The following is a 20,732-nucleotide window of genomic DNA, read 5'->3' as shown; positions in this document are numbered from 1 at the left end:
TAAATTCAATAAGTCCCCTGGACCTGATAGGTTGCATCCTAGGATATTAAAGGAAGTAGCTGCAGAGAATGGTGGATGTACTGGTAGTAATCTTCCAAGAATCCTTAGATTCTGGAAAAGTCCCAGTGGATTGGAAAACTGCCAGTGGATTGGAAAACTGCCAATGTAACACCCTTATTCAAAAAGGGAGGGAGACAAAAAACAGCTAACTAAAGACCAGTTAGCTTAACATCTGTCATTGGGAAAATGTTAGAGCCTATTATAAAGTATGTAATAGCAGAGCATTTAGAAATACATAATATAATCAAGCAGAGTCAGCATGGCTTCATGAAGGGGAAATCATGCCTGAAAAATTTATTTGAATTTTTTGAGGAGGTAACAAGCAGGGTAGATAAAAGGGAACCAGTAGATGTAATACATTTTCCAAAAGGTGTTTAATAAGGTACTGCACATAAGGCTACTTAATAAGATAAAAGCCCATGGTGTTGAGGGTAGTATATTAGCATGGATAGAGGATTGGCTAACTAATAGAAGACAGAGTTGGGATAGTGGGGTTATTTTCAGGATGGCAACCTGTAACTAGCGGAGTGCCACAGGGATCAGTGCTGGGGCCACAATTATTTACAATATATATTAATGATTTGGATGAGGGATGTGAATGTACTATCGCCAAGTTTGTTGGTGATGCAAAAATAGGCGGTCTAGACAGGTTAAGTGAGTGGGCAAAAACTTGGCAGATGGAATATAATGTGGGAAAATGTGAGATTATGCACTTTGGCAGGAAGAATAGAGGAGCTGAATATTATTTAAATGGTGAAAGCTGCAGCACAGAGGGATTTGGGGGTCCTCGTGCATGAATCACAGAAAAGCAAGCATGCAAGTTCAGCAGGTAACCGGGAAGGCAAATGGAATGTTGTCCTTTATTTCAAAGGGAATGGAGTATAAAAATAAGGAAGCCTTGCTAAAACTGTACAAGGCACTAGTTAGATCACACCTAGAATACTATGAACAGTTTTGGTCCCCCTATCTAAGGAAAGATATACTGGCGTTGGAGGCAGTCCAGAAAGGCTCACTCAGTTGATCCCGGGTGTGGAAGGATTTTCTTCTGAGGAGAGGTTGAGTAGGTTGGGCCTGTACTGATTGGGGTTTAGAAGAATGAGAGGCAACCTTATTGAAAGATATAAGATTCTTAGGGGGGTTTGACAGGGTAGATGCTGGGAGGTTGTTTCCCCTTGTGGGAGAGTCTAGGACCAGAGGGCATAATCTCAGAGTAAGGGGTCGCCCATTTAAGACAGAGATGAGGAAGAATTTCTTCTCTCAGAGGGTTGCGAACCTGTTGAATTCTTTACCACAAAGGGCTGTAGAGGCTGGGTCGTTAAGTATATTCATAGACATAGAGATAGACATTTTTAATCAGTAAGGGTTATGGGGAAAAGGCAGGAAAGTGGCGTTGAGGATTATTAAATCAGCCATGATCTCACTGAATGACGGAGCAGACTTGATGGGCTGAATGACCCACTTCTGCTCCTACATCTTTTGGTGATGGCCAAGGCCAAAGAAGAGCATGATCAAAATTTACATTAATTGACGGTGGCAGCTTGTCGTGAAGGAATCAACAGCAAGAAATGCCAGGCAAACTTCGAGATATACAACCTGTGTCTACTCCCCAGGACAAAGGGGACTTGCAGAGGTGCCTCAGATTCTTCAATTTCTTAGCACCATACATACCCAACTTTGATCATCATTTAGAGAGCTATTAAGGAAGGACTTTCCATATGTATGGCAGGAGCACCAGCAACATGCATTCAAGTCACACACGTTCTGCAATACTACGACCCAAGAAAAGAGATAAGTCTTAGAGGTCAGTGCATCTCAAAGAGGATTGGGAATGTGCATTATGCAAATGGAAAATCAATTGCATTTGGCTCCAAAAGTCTATCACAAAAGCAATCCAATTATTCGAATGTAGAGCACGAGACATTCGCTCTGGTATTTGGTATCACAAGATTCTACACTTACCTATTTGGTAAATGATTCATTGTGGAAACTGGCCACAAACCACTAGAAGTGATTTGGCACAAACCGTTGACGAGTGCATCACCCAGACTACAACAACTTCTAGTAAAAATATGACTTCGAAGCCTGTTACAAAACGGGTAGCATAATGGTTACTTCAGATACACTGAGCACGTTACTGAAGTGTAAAAATAACTTTTTTGCTGGACCTATAAGTAGATGGTGTACACATTGAAGTAGAAGATGTACTCGAGGTTGATCTAATGATTTTTGGTCGACACGAGTGCAACCAACTTCATGAGAAACGGCATATGATCCACGACTGAAGGCATTATGGAACATTATTGTAGAAGGTCGGCCTGACACAACACAAGTGTCAGATACTTTCAGATGTTTTTAGCCGTATAAAGATGAACTAGGAATTTCAAGAGGCATGATTTTCAAAGCAAAGTAGATGCTTGTACCTGAAGCTGTTCATCAGGCCATATTGTCACAGTTATGCAAGGGGCATATGGGCATAGAGCAAACAAGACACCTGGCAGGGGAAACTGTGGATTGGCCAGGGATCACAACGCTATTGAGAAGGAAGTGAGGATGTGCGAAGAATGCCAGAGTCACCAACCACACCAACATTAAGAGCCACTACGCCCTCATGAGGCTCCATTGCACCCGTGATCCAAAATTTATTCATTATCTGTGGCGGCGACTTTTTCCTATCCACTGATTACTTTTCCAAGTTTGCAATCATCAGACAATTGAATGATATCGCAAGTGCAACCATGGTGAACACAATGAGTCCAAAATTCAGTCTGTTTGGTACACCTAAAGATTGTGTCAGACAACAGACAAATATATTGGCAAACCTTTTTGGGACATGTTTGCTGAATGGGGTATAAACCATGTGACAGCCTCGCTACACTACCCCAGATTTAGTGGTCTTGCTGAGTGAATGGTCTGCACCATTAAGCCATTAATCATAAAGTGTAGAGAAACAAAACAAGATCTCAGTTTTGCCCTGTTATACTTGAGATTGAGACTTTTAGACATGGGCTTACCATCACCTGCAAAAATCATGTTTGGGAGGCAGGTTAGGACAACCTTGTCAAGCCATCACCTGTTCAAATTCTCAGAAATAGAGGAGAAACTTCTTGAAAAACAAGGGAGAATGAAGACTGCACGAGTGACGTGCAGATGGGAAACTGCCTAGTCTGCGTGTAGGACAAAAGGTCCGGGTCACACACCCCACGCAGGGAACCTGGTTACCTGTGGATGTATCTAAAGTGTGCGGTAAGCCTAGATCCTATGAGGTCACAACACAGAATAGGGCGATGTTAAGGAGAAACAGCAGCCAGCTAAGGGAATTGTACAACTATTTGGCACCCAACACTCCAATTGCGTCTAGATGACATCCAAAGATGAACTTGGGAAGTGAAATTGTGGAAGACCACCATGAAAACAATCAGCACTCCGATAATAGAGAGGATGCCAATGCACCTAAAAGTCAAGAAAACCGAAGTGATAAGCCTAGATCTCAGGAAGGTTATAGCATCACAAGATCCAGGAAGATTAGTAAGCCACCTGTATGTTATGTGGACTCTTAAACCCTCAGATGATGAACAGAGATCTCTATTTTGTGTAGTTTTCACGACCACCCTACTGTTTATGTACTTTTAATCTATGCAATGTTATCTTGGAAAGAAAAGGGTGGGGGGGGATGTTGTGATATCACTTTAGGAGAATATACAAATGATAAAGGAACCAAGATGTAAAACAGCATGTGATCAGTAGCCAGTTAGTGGTATGTGTGAGTGGTTGCGGCTCTTGCTGTGAGTAATAAGAACATAAGAAATAGGAACAGGAATAGACCATTCAGCCCAAAAGGCTGATCCTCTTGTGTTTCGATTTCCACATTCACATCTAACCCCGAATACCTTAGATGCTTGTTAGACAAGGGAATCTATCTACCTCTACCTTAAATGTATTCAATGACCCCACCTCCACCATCTTCTGAGTCAGAGAATTCCAAAGTCTCCCAACCCTCTGAGAGAAAAAAATTCTCCTCATCTCTGTCCTAAAAGGGCAACCCCTAATTTTAAAACAGGTGCCCCCTAGTTCTGGACTCACCCACAAGAGGAAACATCATTTCGACATCCACCTTGTCAAGGCCGTTGAGGATCTTGTATACTTCAGTGGTGTTTGCTGAATCCCTGGAGTAGACCTGTCTGTTGAGCTATCATATGATGTTTATATATACCAGTTGGACTCAAATAAATTGAACCAACTTATAGTTTCCCGATCCAGTTTGTGAGAGATTGGTGAGTTTGTGTCAAGGAGCCCAGAAACGCAACACTGTACTTAACCACATATTTACCCTTAGCCAGATATTTACCCCATCCATTTCCTACTGTTAATCATTGTCCTAAGCCTAAGGTCAACAGCAGGAGCTGGATCAGGAAGGCTTAAAAAACCACTGGCTCCCCCTTCACACCCCTGACAATGCTCACCCTACACCCATGTAATGTCCAGACCCCCCTTGATTTCCCCCTAAAATGCTTACCCTTCCCAACCGTGCTCCTTCCTCATACCCACAACAATGCTCACCTCCCTAACCCCCTCCTGACAATGATCACCCCTGCACCCTGACAACGCTCAGCCCCCTTCCTCAGTTACCTCTCCTGACGCTGCTCAACCCCTCCATCACCCACCACCCATAAACTCATGACAGCAAATAAAAGGCTTCAACATTAGAAATAGTTAAAAATAGCCTTAACTCGAAAAAAAATCTTTTTATAACGCTGCAAGGATGCTGACCTTAAAGAGAGTTACTTGAGCTGGTGACATCAGTAGGGTGCATGTCCTTGCTGCTCCTTCTCCTTGCCAGTCCTGCTTGTGGATCCCCGCAACAATGCCCCGCTCCTTGCTCAGGACAGGAAGCCCCAGCTGGAAGGGCAAGAAAAGGTTAAAAACGTACTTTTCATGGCGGTCACACTGCTATGGCATTGCTGCTAACTGGAAGATCTGGGCTATTATCTTAATAGAACTGCTCACTGCCTTCATCTTTCCTCAATAACCTTCAAACCTTCGAAAACCAAACTTGGAATGACCTAGTCATTGTTCTATTTATCTAACCTTCACTTATCAACATTGGTAGTACACAAGTTTTTGTTTTTTTATTAAAGTTAACCAAAGAAACTAATATTTTTAAAGAGTTTCTTCTAATAGAATGTCTTGTGTTATAGCTCTGTTCTCAGATTGTGATCAAATTTGGTGAACTACTTGAAGTATTTTTCTCATTTTTCTTCTATGTAGCCAGGTGTTTGAAAATTTAACATATTTTGAGCTGGACTGTATGTATAAAATTTAGTTATATGTCATTAAGGAAATAATAGAAAAACATGTAAAGTAAGTCAGAAAAGATATATAAAATTAATAATTGTGCATAGTTGGCTAATAATATCGGGAGTTAAGATTTTCATGAATCGATATGACTAAATATAAAGGAGGATTAAGTGAAAGAAACAGAGATAGTCTTATTTCATCATTTTAAATTTTGTCATTGTCTATGCTAAGTGAAAAGAAACTATAACTCAAGGCCCTATAAATTAGGGAGATTTGATTTTTCTTCCCGTACTGATGCTAGGATCAAGGGTTCCAGTTAAATTGACACTGGATTAGAGCCACTAGCTTTCTTAATTTGCAATTTTTAGTACTTGGATGTATAAACTGAATGCTGGAGGATGCATGTTACATTATTTGGGAAAGCATAATTTCAACACAATGAGTAAATCTTTATTCTACCCATAACTGTTAAATAATGATGAATGTAACCAAACCAATTGAGTTCTTGAAAAAAAGATTCCTTTTCATACCTAACTGCGTAGGTGACTCCTGAATCTGAAGGAGAGCGAGAACGAGAGCGTGAACGGGAAAGGGAAAGAGACCGGGATAGACGAGATAAGGAAAGAAGCAGGGATGATGAAAAAGAAAGAAACAGACACAGATCACAATCAAAGCACAAATCGCCCAGAAAAGCCACCAACAAAGACACAGTATGTGACCTTTTGATTATTTGGATGACTATATATAGTGATATGAGTCAGTTTAATTTTGGCATAAAGCTGTGGGACTTCATTCACTTCGCCAAAATACTTCATCAAATACCCTTCATGTTCATTCCAATAATCTTTCCCAGAATCGATATTCCTGCAAGTTTACTTTTTTTCTGGCTTTTATTTTTTAAGCAATTGTCTTTTTCCACTTTTAGCAGAATGGCATCATCTTCATTTCCAGACAAATTGTTGCTCTTCCTGCTCATTACTGTAACCTACCTTAAAATTTAACCTCAGAAAATCTCTTTCCACGTTGAATTTCAGTTAGGACTGTAAAAAATATAAGAACAGGGATAGGTCATTTAGCCCTTAACCCTGTTCGATCATTAAATTGGATCATGGCTCATTTTTACCTCAACTTTGTTTACCCACTGTTGTTCCATATTGGATCTCACAGACAAGCACCTTGCTCAAATCAAGAGAACTACCCAACAAGATGCGACTCTCCAAGTGCTACATGAAGTAGTGATGAAAGGATGGCCTGAGAGTATCATGGACACACTTGTAGTCATGAGCATATTGGGCATACCACGATGAATTGACAGCCGAAGATGGCATCTTGTACAAAGGAAATAGAGTCATCATCCCTAAGGAGATGAGAGGAGAGGTGCTAAAGCACATCCATGCAAGCCATCAAGGAATCAAATCTGAGAAAGGCAAGAGAAGTGCTCTACTGGCCAAATGAGCAATGAAATTGAAGACCAAAGACCAGTGTGGTGCTTGTAGCGAGTACCAAGCTAAACAAGCTAGAGAGCCATTGATGATACATGATATCCCAGACAGACCATGGATGAAGCAGGGAGTAGACCTCTTCACTATAGCAGGAACTGATTATCTTGTCACTGTAGACTACTATTCTGACTACTCTGAGTTAGACCAGCTAACTTCAACAATGACAGGAGAAATAGTAGAATGTCTGAAATCACACTTCAGTCATTACACCATTCCAGACATTGTCATGAATGACAATGGCCCTCAGTTCACAAGTGGAGAATTCAGCCGCTGCACGAAGGATTGGGAAATTCAACACTATACATCATCTTCGCACTACCCCCAGTCAAATGGAGAAGCTGAGGCGGCTGTGGAAATCGCCAAAGGAATCAAGAAGTCGAGCAAATCTAGCACTGATGTACATAAGGCGATTCTCGAGTGGAGAAGCACACCAACTGAAGGCATGGAAAGTAGCCCAGTCCAAAGACTAATGTCATGCCTCACAGTAAATATTCTTCCAATAGCAAAAAAGCTACTGAAACTAGAAGTAGTAATAGGCGTGAGTGAAAAAAAATCAAAGTGAAATGGCAGAAAGCCAAATTTCGTTTTGAAAAGACTACCAAACTTTGCCCGAGCTAAGCATTGGAGAGCCAGTCAGGATACAAACCTTCAACGCTCTCAACAGGAGTCAGCTCACGAGGCAACTTGGGACATGCAAAGAGATATTGTCAGCTCAAAAGTACGCAGTGGAAGTGAATAACCAAATATACCGACACAACTGCAGGCATATATGAACAACTAGCGAAGCTGTTCCTTCACCGCAGTTCACTGGTCAGGAAGATGTATCTTCCACCAGCTGTACAGTGTACAGAATGACCATCATTCCCAGAAGTCCAACTGTCCCTAACAAAGGAAATGAGGCAGCAGGTACTATGGCAACAAGTGCCACGGGAATGATACTCTCCAGACAAGGAACATCACCCAGACAAACAGCCAATGACAATGTGCACACATACCATTAAGAGACCTGCATGATTTAAAGACTATGTATGCAATGCAGGTGCAGAGACTGACTAGTAGAACAAACAGTTGTTATTGCATGAGAACAGTGGGCGTATAGTGGGTAACTCAGTTACACATGATCGTGCATGCAAATGTGTCTTTTCGTTAGGAAAAGGGGGATGTTTGGGTTTTGAAATACAACAGCACTACATGTCCTATCTGACCTCTGCCATAAGGCACTCACTCTGTGGGCTGCCATTTTAGATCAGTTCAAAAAGACTGTCACTGAGAAAGCACTGAACACGAAATCATTGAACACGAAACAATAACCTTCCTGCAAATTTTACTCCTCAAACTAGTTATTTTTTCAGGGTATTCATTATTCATCTTCAAGTATTATCTAAGATACACAATACCTTAGTCTCATGTACCAGCCTTTCTTGTGGAATTTCATTGAGTGATTTGGAAGCCTAGGTATATTATATTGGGGCTTTCAGTGTTTACTTGGCAAGTCACTTTCTCAAAATTGGCTAAGGTTGTTTAGGAAATGGTTATCTTCAACTTATTTATTCCATTGTTTTACTAGTTCTTGATGCGAGACTAATGTTTGTCATTAACTGGATTGCTTTATCACCTTTCTTGATATAGGTGCCATATTGGTTTCTTTCCAATTCCAAAAAGCTTCCTGATGGCGATTGTCAATACATGGTAGATTTTTATCCATCCCTTGTCCATCATTTTAACCTTTTGGTTTTATTGACATGCAGACATATTTATGTTTTGGCCTTGAACATTCCTGTGTCATTTGGGATGAGAATTGAATGATGCTTTTAAAAAGGAAAATGTCAAAATTGACTTTTTAAAAAATAAGTATAGATGTAACTACCCCATCTTTCTAATACCATTTACTGAAATTAAAATTGAAGCATGTGGAGTAGTTTTTAATTATTTAAATTACTTTTAGTACAAGTTAATGGACATAAACTCTGGACTTAAGAATCATTGACTTACATGAGGAACAACCTGTATTGGTGTATTTTTCTAATTAAATTTGATGCTAGTGCGTTACTGAAATATGGCAGATTGATTGTTGGTTGAAGCTGACTGTTACAGTACTTTTTGTCCACAGGCGAATTGGGAAACCTCTGATAGCGAGCTAAGTGAGGGAGAACTGGAAAAACGAAGGCGAACTCTCCTGCAACAACTTGATGATGACCAGTAATTAACACTTGTATGTATGAATCAGCCAAGTCAAAAGTTGGGTGAGGGGCAGTCTTTTAACAAACACTCAAAAGGATTAAATGTAATTTCCAATGTTTTGACACCTGTTGTAATTTTTACATGGGATATGATGATTTATGAAAACATTACAGATCCCTCAAGCTTTCTTCCAATATGTGAGCAACAGAGTTTCTTTATTATGTAGATAAATCCTTCTGATTTCAAGATCAACCAGCTTAAGTTTGGGTGCATATCATGCTACGATACTCTATATTCATCATGGGTCTTAAAACTTACCCATAGTTTCTTTAAAGAGCACCTGTACCCTAATTAATGTGTACAACCTGAAAAGTCACTTCTGGTCTATTTCCATATCCAACAGCAAGCTTCTGACGTCAGAAACTGTACGCAGTTCATGAATGTTTTTGGAAAGCTGAAGATAAGACGTAAGGAAGTCTCCAGAGTTTTGCCCAGAAATCGCTTTGCTTGCTTGACTTCCAATTGTGGGAGTAGCCATGAACAGTTTTATTGTTTGGTTCAGCTTTATTTATGACATCATACATTATGAAGTAAAGAGAGAAAATCTTGGGTAATCATAAAGAACATAAATGAACTAGTCGTGGCTCTGAAGATAGCATGGCTCAATGATAAAGTTCAAAGAGTGAGCTACCTACTATTTCTGACACAAGTAGTTTTTTTGTATCCAACTGAGCAAAGCTAGCTGTGTTGTGAGACCTGGGACCTTTGAGTTGTCCTTTCAGATTCCGGGCCATCATTAATAATTGCAAATAACCTGTTATTAAGTGTATTAAAATGGAAAGAATATTAGATAGGTGTGCCATAAAAATGTAGCAGGATTTTTTGCTATTAGTAATTCAAAACTAAATTTATTCTGAATCTTGATAGCCTTGATTCCTGTTTTATTGTAGTTAATTTTGTAATTTCTTCAAGGACATTTTTATTCTAATTTGTCTTTGTCCATTGGAAAACATTAATACAAAAAAAAATTTGGAGCATGATGCAGCAAAGAAATAAGTTTGTACTTGTAGTAAGAGTTCATTTTCCCAAACAGTACTGCAAATTTTATTGAAGTTGTTCTAAAATTTAATTTTCCAAGGCATGAAATGCAGCAGAGGATTTATTTTCCATCTCTGTATATACTTGTGTCTGAAATACTTAAGCGTTGCTCAGAAAGGGAGCAGAATATTTTTGTATGTTTTATCACAGAAACATTAAAATTTGTTTTCTGCTGAAATCAGTCTTCACATCTGCATTATTTCTTGACTAACACAGAAAACATGCCATCTTTATAGTCTACGAGTTTACATCTCACCTGCTGTATTGGTCTATGACATCAGGAATCAGATGCAGGATGGATAATTGAGGAGGTTTAGTTGTGTTTTAATCACTACAATCTTCATAACTAATCTCTTCCTATTCAGACAGATAAGCACAGGCTACTTCGATAGCTAGTTGGAATTCTAGTATTAAGGCTGGAAATCTACCACTTCCAGTCCCAGATCAAAGCTGTCTGTCTGAATATAGATACGTTATCCTGGCACTTCATTGGAATAAGCAGTCTTGTCGTGTGAGAAAAGATGTACAGACGACAAGTAGCCCTTCTATGACCTTCGTGAAGTAGGAATGTATCTTCAGGTGGATCTATTTGGCTGCCTCAGAAATTTACATCAAAAAACATTGTTCCAGGACTGTTAGCCCTTCATGCCATAGTATTTCTTTACAAGGTGGTGGAAGAGGATTGTCCTGTACTGTCTTACATGGTTCTGACTTTTTTTCCATGTGAGAATTGAGTGAAAACAAAATTGTAAACTAATATCCACAGCTATTTTTGCATAGACCTTTAACTAGGAGCCAGTGCTGTGGAGAAAAATAACACCTTGCTAAGTGAAACTTTACACAGGGTTTGACTAATACTGGGTGAGAGAGTCAGTATCACTTTCCACAGAGCAGGTCCAGGAAATGGTACTAAGATTAATGTAGAGAGGGTAGGGGGCTAATACAGAAACATAGAAAATAGGAGCAGGAGTAAGCCCTTCGAGCCTGCTCCGCCATTCATTATGATCATGGCTGATCATCCAACTCAATAGCCTGCTCCCACCTTCTCCCCATATCCTTTGATCCCTTTCGCCCCAAGAGCTACATCTAACTCCTTGAAAACATACAATGTTTTGGCCTCAACTACTTTCCATGGTAGTGAATTCCACAGACTCACCACTCTCTGGGTGAAGAAATTTCTCCTCATCTCAGTCCGAAATGGTCTACCCTGTACCCTCAGACTGTGACCCCTGGTTCTGGACTCCCCCACCATCGGGAACATCCTGCATCTGCCCTGTCCTGTCCTGTTAGAATTTTATAGGTTTCTATGAGAACCCCCCTCATTCTTCTGAACTCCAGCGAATATAATCCTAACCGACTCAATCTCTCCTCATATGTTAGTCCTGCCATCCCAGGAATCAGTCTGGTAAACCTTTGCTGCACTCCCTGTATAGAAAGAGCATCCTCAGATAAGGAGACCAAAACTGCACACAATGCTCCAAGTGTGGTCTTACCAAGCCGCTGTATAATTGCAGCAAAATATCCCTGCTCCTGTACTCTAATCCTCTCGCTATGAAGGCCAACATAACATTTGCCACCTTTACTGCCTGCTGCAGCTGCATGCTTACCTTCAATGACTGGTGTACGAGGACACCCAGGTCTCGTTGCACATTCCCCTCTCTCAATTTATAGCCATTCAGATAATCTGCCTTCCTGTTTTTGCTACCAAAGTGGATAACCTCACATTTATCCACATTATATTGCATCTGCCATGCATTTGCCCATATAAGCTTGTAATTATAGAGGGCTCTTCTTCCAAAATATAGGCACACCTTCCCCACCTTCTGCCTGTGAAAATTTATCTCTACAAAGACTGAGGCTGTTTTGATTTAAGGTTTAAATGTCCAGCTACCACTTCTTGTGATGAAGCAATGCTGTTGTGATATTGTAGTTGGCTATTGTTATTTCTTCTGACAATGGGGATCCAGCCCTACATCATTCATGACCCCTGACACGTGGAGATGGACTTTGTTTGTTTGGAGCAGAGGCAGTGATTCCACCCCATCCAACAGGTAAAATGTAGTTGCGAAAGTTTGTATAGCTTTTGACTGGAAATACACTCAGGAAGATTTCAACCACAAATTTCTCCGTAGTAGTGTAAAGGTGTTTATTTGACCAAATGCCATTAACAAATCTGGGTTCTATTTTAATAGTTTTTCTTAAAACAGTTCTATTTTGCCAACAAGCAGGAAACTAAAGTACATGAGCAGAACATGCCAACATTCCAGTCACTGATCCAGGACAGCATAAAATTCTTCTACTCAAATTTGCAATTTAAAATTTAGATGCTGTGTATTAACATAAAAATTTATGGTCAGATGACCCAAGACATAGCTAAAATTAAGCGCTGCAGTTTCCTTGTCAACATCCTTGTTTGCTTGCCAGTGAACAAAAGACACGATCTTGGCATGTTCTATGCACCATATACACACCATGTAAAAGTAAAAAAGCAGATGACTTTAAAAACTAAAGTTTACAGTGAAATTGTAAGCAGAAGTTAATCTGGTAATAAGGAACCAAGCCTTGGTCACTGTCATTTTAGTTAAATATAAAAACAACTATAAGTTAAAATAACATTCAAATTGTATAGCACAGGTTGTTGCAATATTTTTAAACAATATGTACAATATTACCCAGAGGCTATAGAGTGAATCAAACTGTAAAAAACCATAAAAATGCATTGATTTCCTAGCAAAATATCTGTACATTTAGAACAGTTTTATCTAAATATAACTACACATTGTTCAAAACAAAAAAAAATGCCAGTCACAAGTGGGTCACATGAGCCAAATGCAAACAGGAAGGAGTTCAGTGGTTAAATACTATACAATAAACTTTACAATCAACATGGTGAAGCAATGCAACCAAGGAGATTAAAATAAGCCAAATGGGTACATATTCAAAGAAGTACATGAATTCCATTTCTACTTCAACCGTTGAAAATTGTTAATGTACAATTTTACACCTTTGTGTATCCAGTAATATTTCTACTTTTGGTCATCAGACGCTCAATAATACTGTTTAGTTAGGAGTTAATATCTTAGTCATATCTACAAGTTTTCTTTTTCGCAACAGTCCACATTTAATGAGTACATAACATTTTCTTTCATTGTTTGTCCTCACAATGCATTCTATTTTGATATTGCTGGGAAACACAATAGTATTTTATCTGTTTATCATTGTAGATAAGTGTTGCTTTTCTATTTAAATTACCAAATTCCACTCTGATTCACTGCCTTGGTTAGACAGTGCCAATATAAATTCTGTGCAATGCAAATACAGTGTGCAGTCTTCAAATGAACGCAATAACATAACTGCCTCAACCATTTATGGCAAGCTATTCCACATGCATTATTCCTCATTTCCACCAAACAACAAGCATCTCAACTTATTCTTCTTGGCTTCAACAATTTCATGTCAAATGTAAAACAATTTAAAGATCACACTTAATTTTAGGTTACAATGGTGTTAAAATTTATTGAATATAATAAAACTTATCAGTTGTTATGTCAACAGTTACGCACTGCAGCAATATTGTGCTGTGTAGCTTGAGAGGAAATTTTACATTGAGGCACTTAGCTTGGGCTGAATACATCTGCTAGCCCACACAGATTGCCTGTGATTCTTCCTCTTACCCTCACTCCAGTTTCCAACAGCATGCCACTCCGGTAGTTAAACTTGGTAACAAACAATGCACGCTTCATGCAGACACCATATCATTCAAACACACTCATACTCTCAACACTTTCCTTCTCCATCACAATGCCAATTCAGTGCTATTCACTGAGCGCAAGTTTTGTTCATCAAAACGTCTTCTCACGCTTCTTCTCACCGCATCTGCACGCCTGTACGGTTGGTTCCTAAGATCTGTGTAGAAATAAAGGCCACATTAAGATAATGTAAAAACAATGAAGAAAAAAATCAAATGTAATGAGGAGACCATCTTGCAAAGCAGCTTGTGTAAAATGATCAATCCCAGAAAGTACAAGTGAGAAAAACTACCATTTCAAATACTGCAGAATTGAGTAACTCCCGTTATCCCTATAATTGCTTCAAAATGCCATTTTCCTCAGCTGTTTATTTTTCCCTCAAAGCCTTCCTTCACTTTTTAAACTGGATTTTTTTAAAGCCAGGTCCAACCCTGTATTTGCCAGCCACAAGATGCATCAGGATTTTAAATGGTGCTTGGTAATTTTAGATGATTTATTTTCAGAAAGAGGGTATCTTATGGTCCAGCAAATATAGTAATTAAAAGGTGGTGATTTTCAATAGCTAATTGCAAACACAATCATTTCTGCCTGGTTTCACACTGCTGAACTGAACTGTGAAGCAATCCACTTCATTGCATTGCACTCTTTTATCCATTCTAGTTCAAGTATACTTTAATCTCATACACTTTGGTCTGCAGTTTTGCTATAAAACTTTTTTTTAAACCAATAATTCTGCTCTTTGCCTTCACTTTATTTTTTTATTTCTTTGGTGGGCCTCCGTTACAACTCATTCCTTGGCCAAGAAAGTTGAATGTTTTAAGCACTAACTAATAATCGATTGCCAAATATGTTCTTAATTAAATGCAAAATTTAACTACTTTTTTTGCTAATTTCATTTTTTTGAGTTCTTCCAATGATTGCTACCACCTAATAGGTGGAGACAGCTAGGTGTAGAAACTCATGATCAACCATGATCATATTGAATGGCGCAGCAGGCTCAATGGTCCATGTGGTCTACTCCTGCTCCTATTTCTTGTGTTAAGTGGCACCTATTGCTGTAACATTAAGCAGCAGGTGCTGAAATGGTATGCATAGTAAACTGATTTTAAACAGCTAAAAAGGTTTGGGACATGACAATGACAGGCAGGTGGCTGAAGCCCTGACCCACTGGAATTACGTCAGTGGAGCATAACCTCTAGAGTTTTCACAGAATGTCTCTGATGCTCACTGAATTCTTCTGGTAATTTCATGACTTTGGTGGCAGATTTTGTATTATAATTCTCCTGTGAAGCACTTTTATTGCATTAAAGGTGCTATATAAATACAAGTTGTTAGTCTAGTTGCACTGCGTGGGCTGGTGTCAGGCAAGGTGGGGGTGGAAGACACCTCCTTAGTGGGTACCCTGGGCCCATCAGGCAACCCCCAGGTCATAACCCTCTTTAATGCTTCCCCCAGTCTTTTGAACTGGCTCCTTACCAACCCCCCTCTCTGAGACCTGTAACTTACCTGGCTGCCTTAGTATGGTGGGACTTCCTGTAGTCACTGCAGTGGCCACCACCCACAGCTGGCGCTACTGAGCTGTCAGCCTTTCGATTGGCCAGTAGCTGTCTAAGACAGGACTTCCTCCCATCATAGGGGCAGAAGTCTCACCTTAAAGCAATTAATACTGTTGCCAGTGTTAAATTGCTGCGGGGCAGTTGTCAGGATCATGGTGGGCTCAACCCCACCTCTGTAGCTTGGGGTGGGTGGGGGTGGCGAGGGCCACAGTGCCCTGTAAAATCCAGTCCCATGTCCAGCTTTTCCATTCAAATTGCACCTGCTCCTGGGGTCACTGAAGCAAGATACATTCTGAAATCTTTTGGGAGCCATTCACCCAACTACCTGTCAATTCTCCCTTTCACCACCACCATGTTCCCCACCTGAAACCCACTTCTGCCATTTTCTGTCAAAGAGAACAGTTGCTCTGGAAAGCTGACAGGGTGGGGACACATCCTTGCAACATGGAGAGGTCACACCATGCCACAGAAAGATCCGGAAAACTGAAACTGTCTCAACAAAGTGTACTTATATGAATTCTAATTTATCCATTGTATACTTCCATCACACACACACTTTGTAACTTCTCTCCAATTGTGTAACCAACACAAATCCATTACTACCACTCCCCCTACTGTTGTCTGCAAGCTCTACATCCAGAGCATTTATATAAAGATGAGAAAACACCCTGAGGTACCCTCCATCTGGGGAACGAGGAAACAGATAAATGGAATAAAAACGTGAACATTGGTAAGTTAAGGGGCCTAAAGTTTAGTCAAAAATATGACTTTTGGGAGGCTTTAAAAAAATTGAGAAATGTAGAGAGGCAGAAGAAGTTAGGGAGGGAATTTCAGAATCTAGGCCAGGGTGGGATGGACAAAAGGCCAGAGTCAGAGGAAGGAAAGATAATGTAAAGGTAGAGGAAATTGAAGGGACAGAGAGGAGTGACCCATGAAGGGGTTCCAGGATAAAGGTTTTAAACTTAACGCACTGGGAAACGGAGTGAAGAGCGAGTAAGATTAGCACGATAAGTGGCCAGGACTGAATGCAAGACAGGATCCAGGCACCTGAGTTTTAAACAAGTTGAAGTTTATGGAGGGTGTAGGAAAGACCGATAAAGGGGATATTTGATAACTTAAATCTGGACATGGCAAAAGCATAGCGACAGGTTTCAGCTGCAGCAAGTGGTAAGTTTGGGACAGAAGTGGCAAAATTGTGGATTTGGATAGAATGTAAGGCTTCAAACAGGATGCAAAGGTTTTGAATGGTCTAGTTCAATCTGAACGTACTATCAGTGAAATGGAGTTTATGACAGAGGTCAAAAGTGATGGCTTCAATCTTCCTAAATGGTCAGCTTTGAGGAAACCATGACACATCCACAACTTGATATCATACAGGGAGTCTGAACAACATTGTGCTCATGGGGTCAGTCAGCTGACAGTGAAGTTGATCTGGGCGACACCATCGTAAATTTTGAAGCAGAGTACGTGCTTGCAGATGATGCCATTGAGAGGCAGCATGTTGATGAATCAAAAACAAGAGCCAAGGATAGATCCTTGGGACACCCCAGAGGTGATGGTGTTAGGATAACAAAAGTAGCCATTGTTGGGGGTAAGGCAGGTTGTGGTTGGACAGGCAAACAAGGGCAGTCCCACAAGCTGGATAACACAGGAGTTTGGAAGGTTGACCTTATAGAATATAATGGTGAGGTAGAGAAGAACAAAGGATAATACACTGTAGTCAGAGTCACAGAGGATGTAATTCTTAAGTATCTAAGCATTGATCCCTTTAGGATATTCCCAATCTGACAGTACTCTACATCCTTTCTTTTAACTTCTTACGCAGACCCACAATCTGTCCTGTATTCACATATATTTCTTGGCTAGTTAAGTTTTCATGTGTCTTTTGAAAGCATAAGTAAACTATGGGCAGGGGCAGAATCGGAGGCAGGTGGGTGCTAACAGCCAGTGTTCAAGTTTCATCAGGACAGGGAAAGGTGGGACCTGGAAGCCCACTTGAATTGGGAATAAATCCAATTAAAGTAGTTAACAAGTTCACTGAGGGCCAGTTTGGGATTTTGGTGGGGGTGCAGGATTTGCATGCTAGGTCAGACCAGATGCATGGAGGTGGCAACAGAGCAGGAAGCCAATTATGGTCTTCCATCAGCTTAGGTGGGCCTATAAAAGGGAGCACAGCTGAGAGGGGCACTCAACTATCGGTACACAGGTACCATTGGATGTTCACAAGTTGCACGGAAAGTGGACTGTACGCACTTGAGCAGTGCAGGGGATCTTCACTGTCCTGGCATTGCCAGGGCTTAAGAGGGGGTAAGGCACCTACACATTATAGGGATTTCAGCTGAGTGCAAGACAGACAACAGCTGGCAATGGAAGCATAACTCAGATATTGGGTCCAGTGGCAATGAGGAGCAACATCCTCAGGAGGGGCAGAACCCTAGGCATAAGGTGGGCAGTGGAAAGGGAAGAGGGACAAGAAGGGAATGGAGGCCATACCCTCAGTATAGGAGCTACCACTGTAGATGGAGCTATCATGAGATGTCAGAACTAATGCCACAGGAGACTGCGACTCTCCAGGCAGATGGTCACAAAGCTTTGTACCCTCATGGCAGAAGACTTCACACGTCACAGCACAGCTCTCCAAGCACTTCCAGTAGATGAAAAGGTCACTGTGGCTTTGAACTTCTTCACCTCTGGCTCCTTACAAGGATCAGCAGTCAACCTTGGCAGCATCTCACAAAGGCTGAACACCATCTCACAGGTCACTAATGCCCTGTTTGCAAGAGCTAGACAGTGCATTCAATTCCAGATAGATGCAGCCTTCCAGGCACAAAAGGCAGTGGGTTGCACTTGCATCGTTCACTCCTTTACATGACCCCAAACAAAACCACAGGAGGTGCTGCAAACACAGCCATCTGTTTACAAGGACCACCACTGAGCAGGCCTCTGAGAATGCAATTCCAGTGAGTGGACCGGTTGGGGTAGCACCCTGCAGTCCATACCTACAAGGGCCTCGCACATTGTGGTGATCTGCTGCGTTCCCTGTAACATGGCCCTCCAGAGGGGTACAGACCTTGAAGAAGGCGAGGCCCTGGAATGACACAGCTTATCGAAGGATGAGAGAAGGACATGGAAGATGATGTGGAAGAGGAGGAGGAGAAAATGTAGAACACAAAGGTGCCCCAGCTAGGCAGGGAGGTGGTCCAGCCCAACGAGGGACCCAAGTGTCTTTTCAGAATGCTGTCAAAGTTAGGGATCATCTGATCCAGGGACATTTCAGCTGAGCCCTTCTAACCCAGGAGGACAGCATGGTCTGGAACTCACTGTGAGATGTCTGTGAGAACACTTCCACTGAAGACACAGCCAGGAATAGATTTACCCAACCATCAAAGAGGGATGAGGTTTCTCCGTTCTCTTTCAAGGACCTTTGCTTTCTCTCATCACCTTTTTCATCTTTTCATTTCTTGGAAGCTCACATGTCAGGAGTCATGTCTCAATAGTTACTTACTGTTGAATAAGAGAGAAAGTGCACATTTACAGGTGAGGCAAACTCCAGTGAGCCACTCAGTGCTCTGCAACAAGTGGTGGCCTACACTCTTGGCCACTTCTTCGCAGCCCTCCCCTTGTGGTCGTGGATGAGCAGCCTGTTCACTTGGATTTGCTTGCAGCTGATATGAACATGGTGGTTGTCCTCATCGTGAAGGTACCTGTATGGGGGAACCTCCATAAGTTGCTGCACTGGTGTCAATGCAGGAGCAGCCTCTGTCACTGGGCACTGTTGCACAGATGGTCCCTCAGTCAGAGGAGTCAGGGAGTCAATGATGATGATTGGTGCCCCTTGAGGAGTGGCACTTCATCTTTGTCGGTGACAGCCCTTGGATGGCAGTCTGGACGGTTGGAGAGGAGCACCAGGTTGTGTGCCCACTCCAAACATATGTTTATTTTTATTCATTCACGGGAAGTGGGTGTCACTGGCTAGGCCAGCGTTTATTGCCCATCCCTAACTCCCCTCGAAGGTGGAGGTGAGCTGCCACCTTGAACCGCTGCAGTCCATGTTGTGTAGGTACACCCAAAATGCTATTAGGGAGTTCCTAAACTTTGACCCAGCAACAGAGAAGGAATGGTGATATATTTCCAGGTCAGGATGGTGTGTGGCTTGGAGGGGAACTTGCCAGGTTGTGGTGTTCCCATTCATCTGCTGCCCTTGTCCTTCTAGGTGATAGAGGTCATGGGTTTGGAAGGGACCTTGGTGATTTGCTGCTGTTCATCTTGTAGATGATGTACAATGCTGCCACTGAGTCAGTGGTAGAGGGTGTGAATGTTTCTGGAAGGGGTGCCAACCAAGTGGGCTGCTTTGTTTTTGATGGTGTTGAGCTTCTTAAGTGTTGTTGGAGCTGCACTCATCCAGGCAAGTGGAGAGTATTCCATCACACTCCTGACTTGTGCCTTGTAGCTGGTGAGCAGGCTTTGGGGAGTCAGGAGGTGAGCTACCCACCGCAGAATTTCCAGCCTCTGACCTGCTCTTGTAGCCACAGTATTTATATGGCTGATCCAGTTAGGTTTCTGGTCAATGGTAACCCCCTCCAGGATGTTGATAGCAGGGGGGGGCAGAATTCAGTGGTGACAATGCCAATATCAAGGGAAGATGTTTAGATTCTCTCTTCTTGGAGATGGTCATTGCCTGGCACTTGTGTGGTATGAATGTTACTTGTCACTTGTCAGCCCAAACCTGGATATTGTCCAGCTCTTGCTGCATTTGGACATGGACTGCTTCAGTATCTGAGGAGTCGCGAATGGTGCAATCATCAACGAACACCCGCACTTCTGACTTTATGATGAAGGGAAGGTCATTGATGAAGCAGCTGAAGATGGTTGAGTCTAGGGCACTACTCTGAGCAACTATGTGTCACCAGTGCCAATGACCGGTCCATGCTACAGAACATTGCATGCATTCTGTGCACGTCAGTGCACTGCTCGTGCATCCACTCTGTGAGATGCCACATATGACTCTCCATAAGGTTGTTCACTCTCTCAATGGAAAAGCTCACGCATTTAAAGCCCTGAGCTATGATAACGCTTAAGATTTGAATGGACTCCTCCATTCTCAGCTGATGACCTCACACTACCTCAGGGAACTCTGAGAATATGGGAACACATCTGTTATTGCTGGTTTAAGTAGAGCCTTCTTTCCTGTGATTCCTAAGGTCCTGCATCTGTATCTAGCTCAGGAGGGCTGTGTCTGTTCTCCATCTAACAAAGGAGACTGCCCACAGCTGCTTCTGCCCCTCTCACCT

General features: G+C 41.6%; 2 protein-coding genes across 12 annotated transcripts in view; one reads left to right on the top strand and one right to left on the bottom strand.

Moving 5' to 3' along the window:
• The window catches only part of prpf40a (PRP40 pre-mRNA processing factor 40 homolog A), a 70,249-nt gene extending 59,935 nt beyond the window's left edge, over window positions 1–10,314 (top strand). For all 6 annotated transcript variants that reach the window (XM_078552183.1, XM_078552180.1, XM_078552184.1 and 3 more), the window contains 2 exons: window positions 5,898–6,065; window positions 8,968–10,314. In XM_078552183.1, the coding sequence (XP_078408309.1) occupies window positions 5,898–6,065; window positions 8,968–9,060 (261 nt within the window). In that variant the 3' untranslated portion in view covers window positions 9,061–10,314. The remainder of the gene's footprint in view (window positions 1–5,897; window positions 6,066–8,967) is intronic.
• A 1,954-nt stretch (window positions 10,315–12,268) lies between these two features.
• Window positions 12,269–20,732, bottom strand: part of LOC144686670 (formin-like protein 2) — a 266,760-nt gene continuing 258,296 nt past the window's right edge. For 4 of the 6 annotated variants that reach the window (XR_013577971.1, XM_078552178.1, XM_078552176.1 and 1 more), the window contains one exon: window positions 12,269–14,042. Coding sequence is in view for 3 of the 6 variants with exons in the window: in XM_078552178.1 (XP_078408304.1) it covers window positions 13,933–14,042 (110 nt within the window). In the remaining 3 variants the exon portion in view is untranslated. The remainder of the gene's footprint in view (window positions 14,043–20,732) is intronic. The other 2 variants (XM_078552175.1, XR_013577972.1) reach the window with 2 other exon arrangements.

Source organism: Cetorhinus maximus, chromosome 11 (genome assembly GCF_964194155.1).
Source record: "Cetorhinus maximus chromosome 11, sCetMax3.hap1.1, whole genome shotgun sequence".
Taxonomy (NCBI): Eukaryota; Metazoa; Chordata; class Chondrichthyes; order Lamniformes; family Cetorhinidae; genus Cetorhinus; species Cetorhinus maximus.
This window is presented reverse-complemented; position numbering and strand designations above follow the sequence as displayed.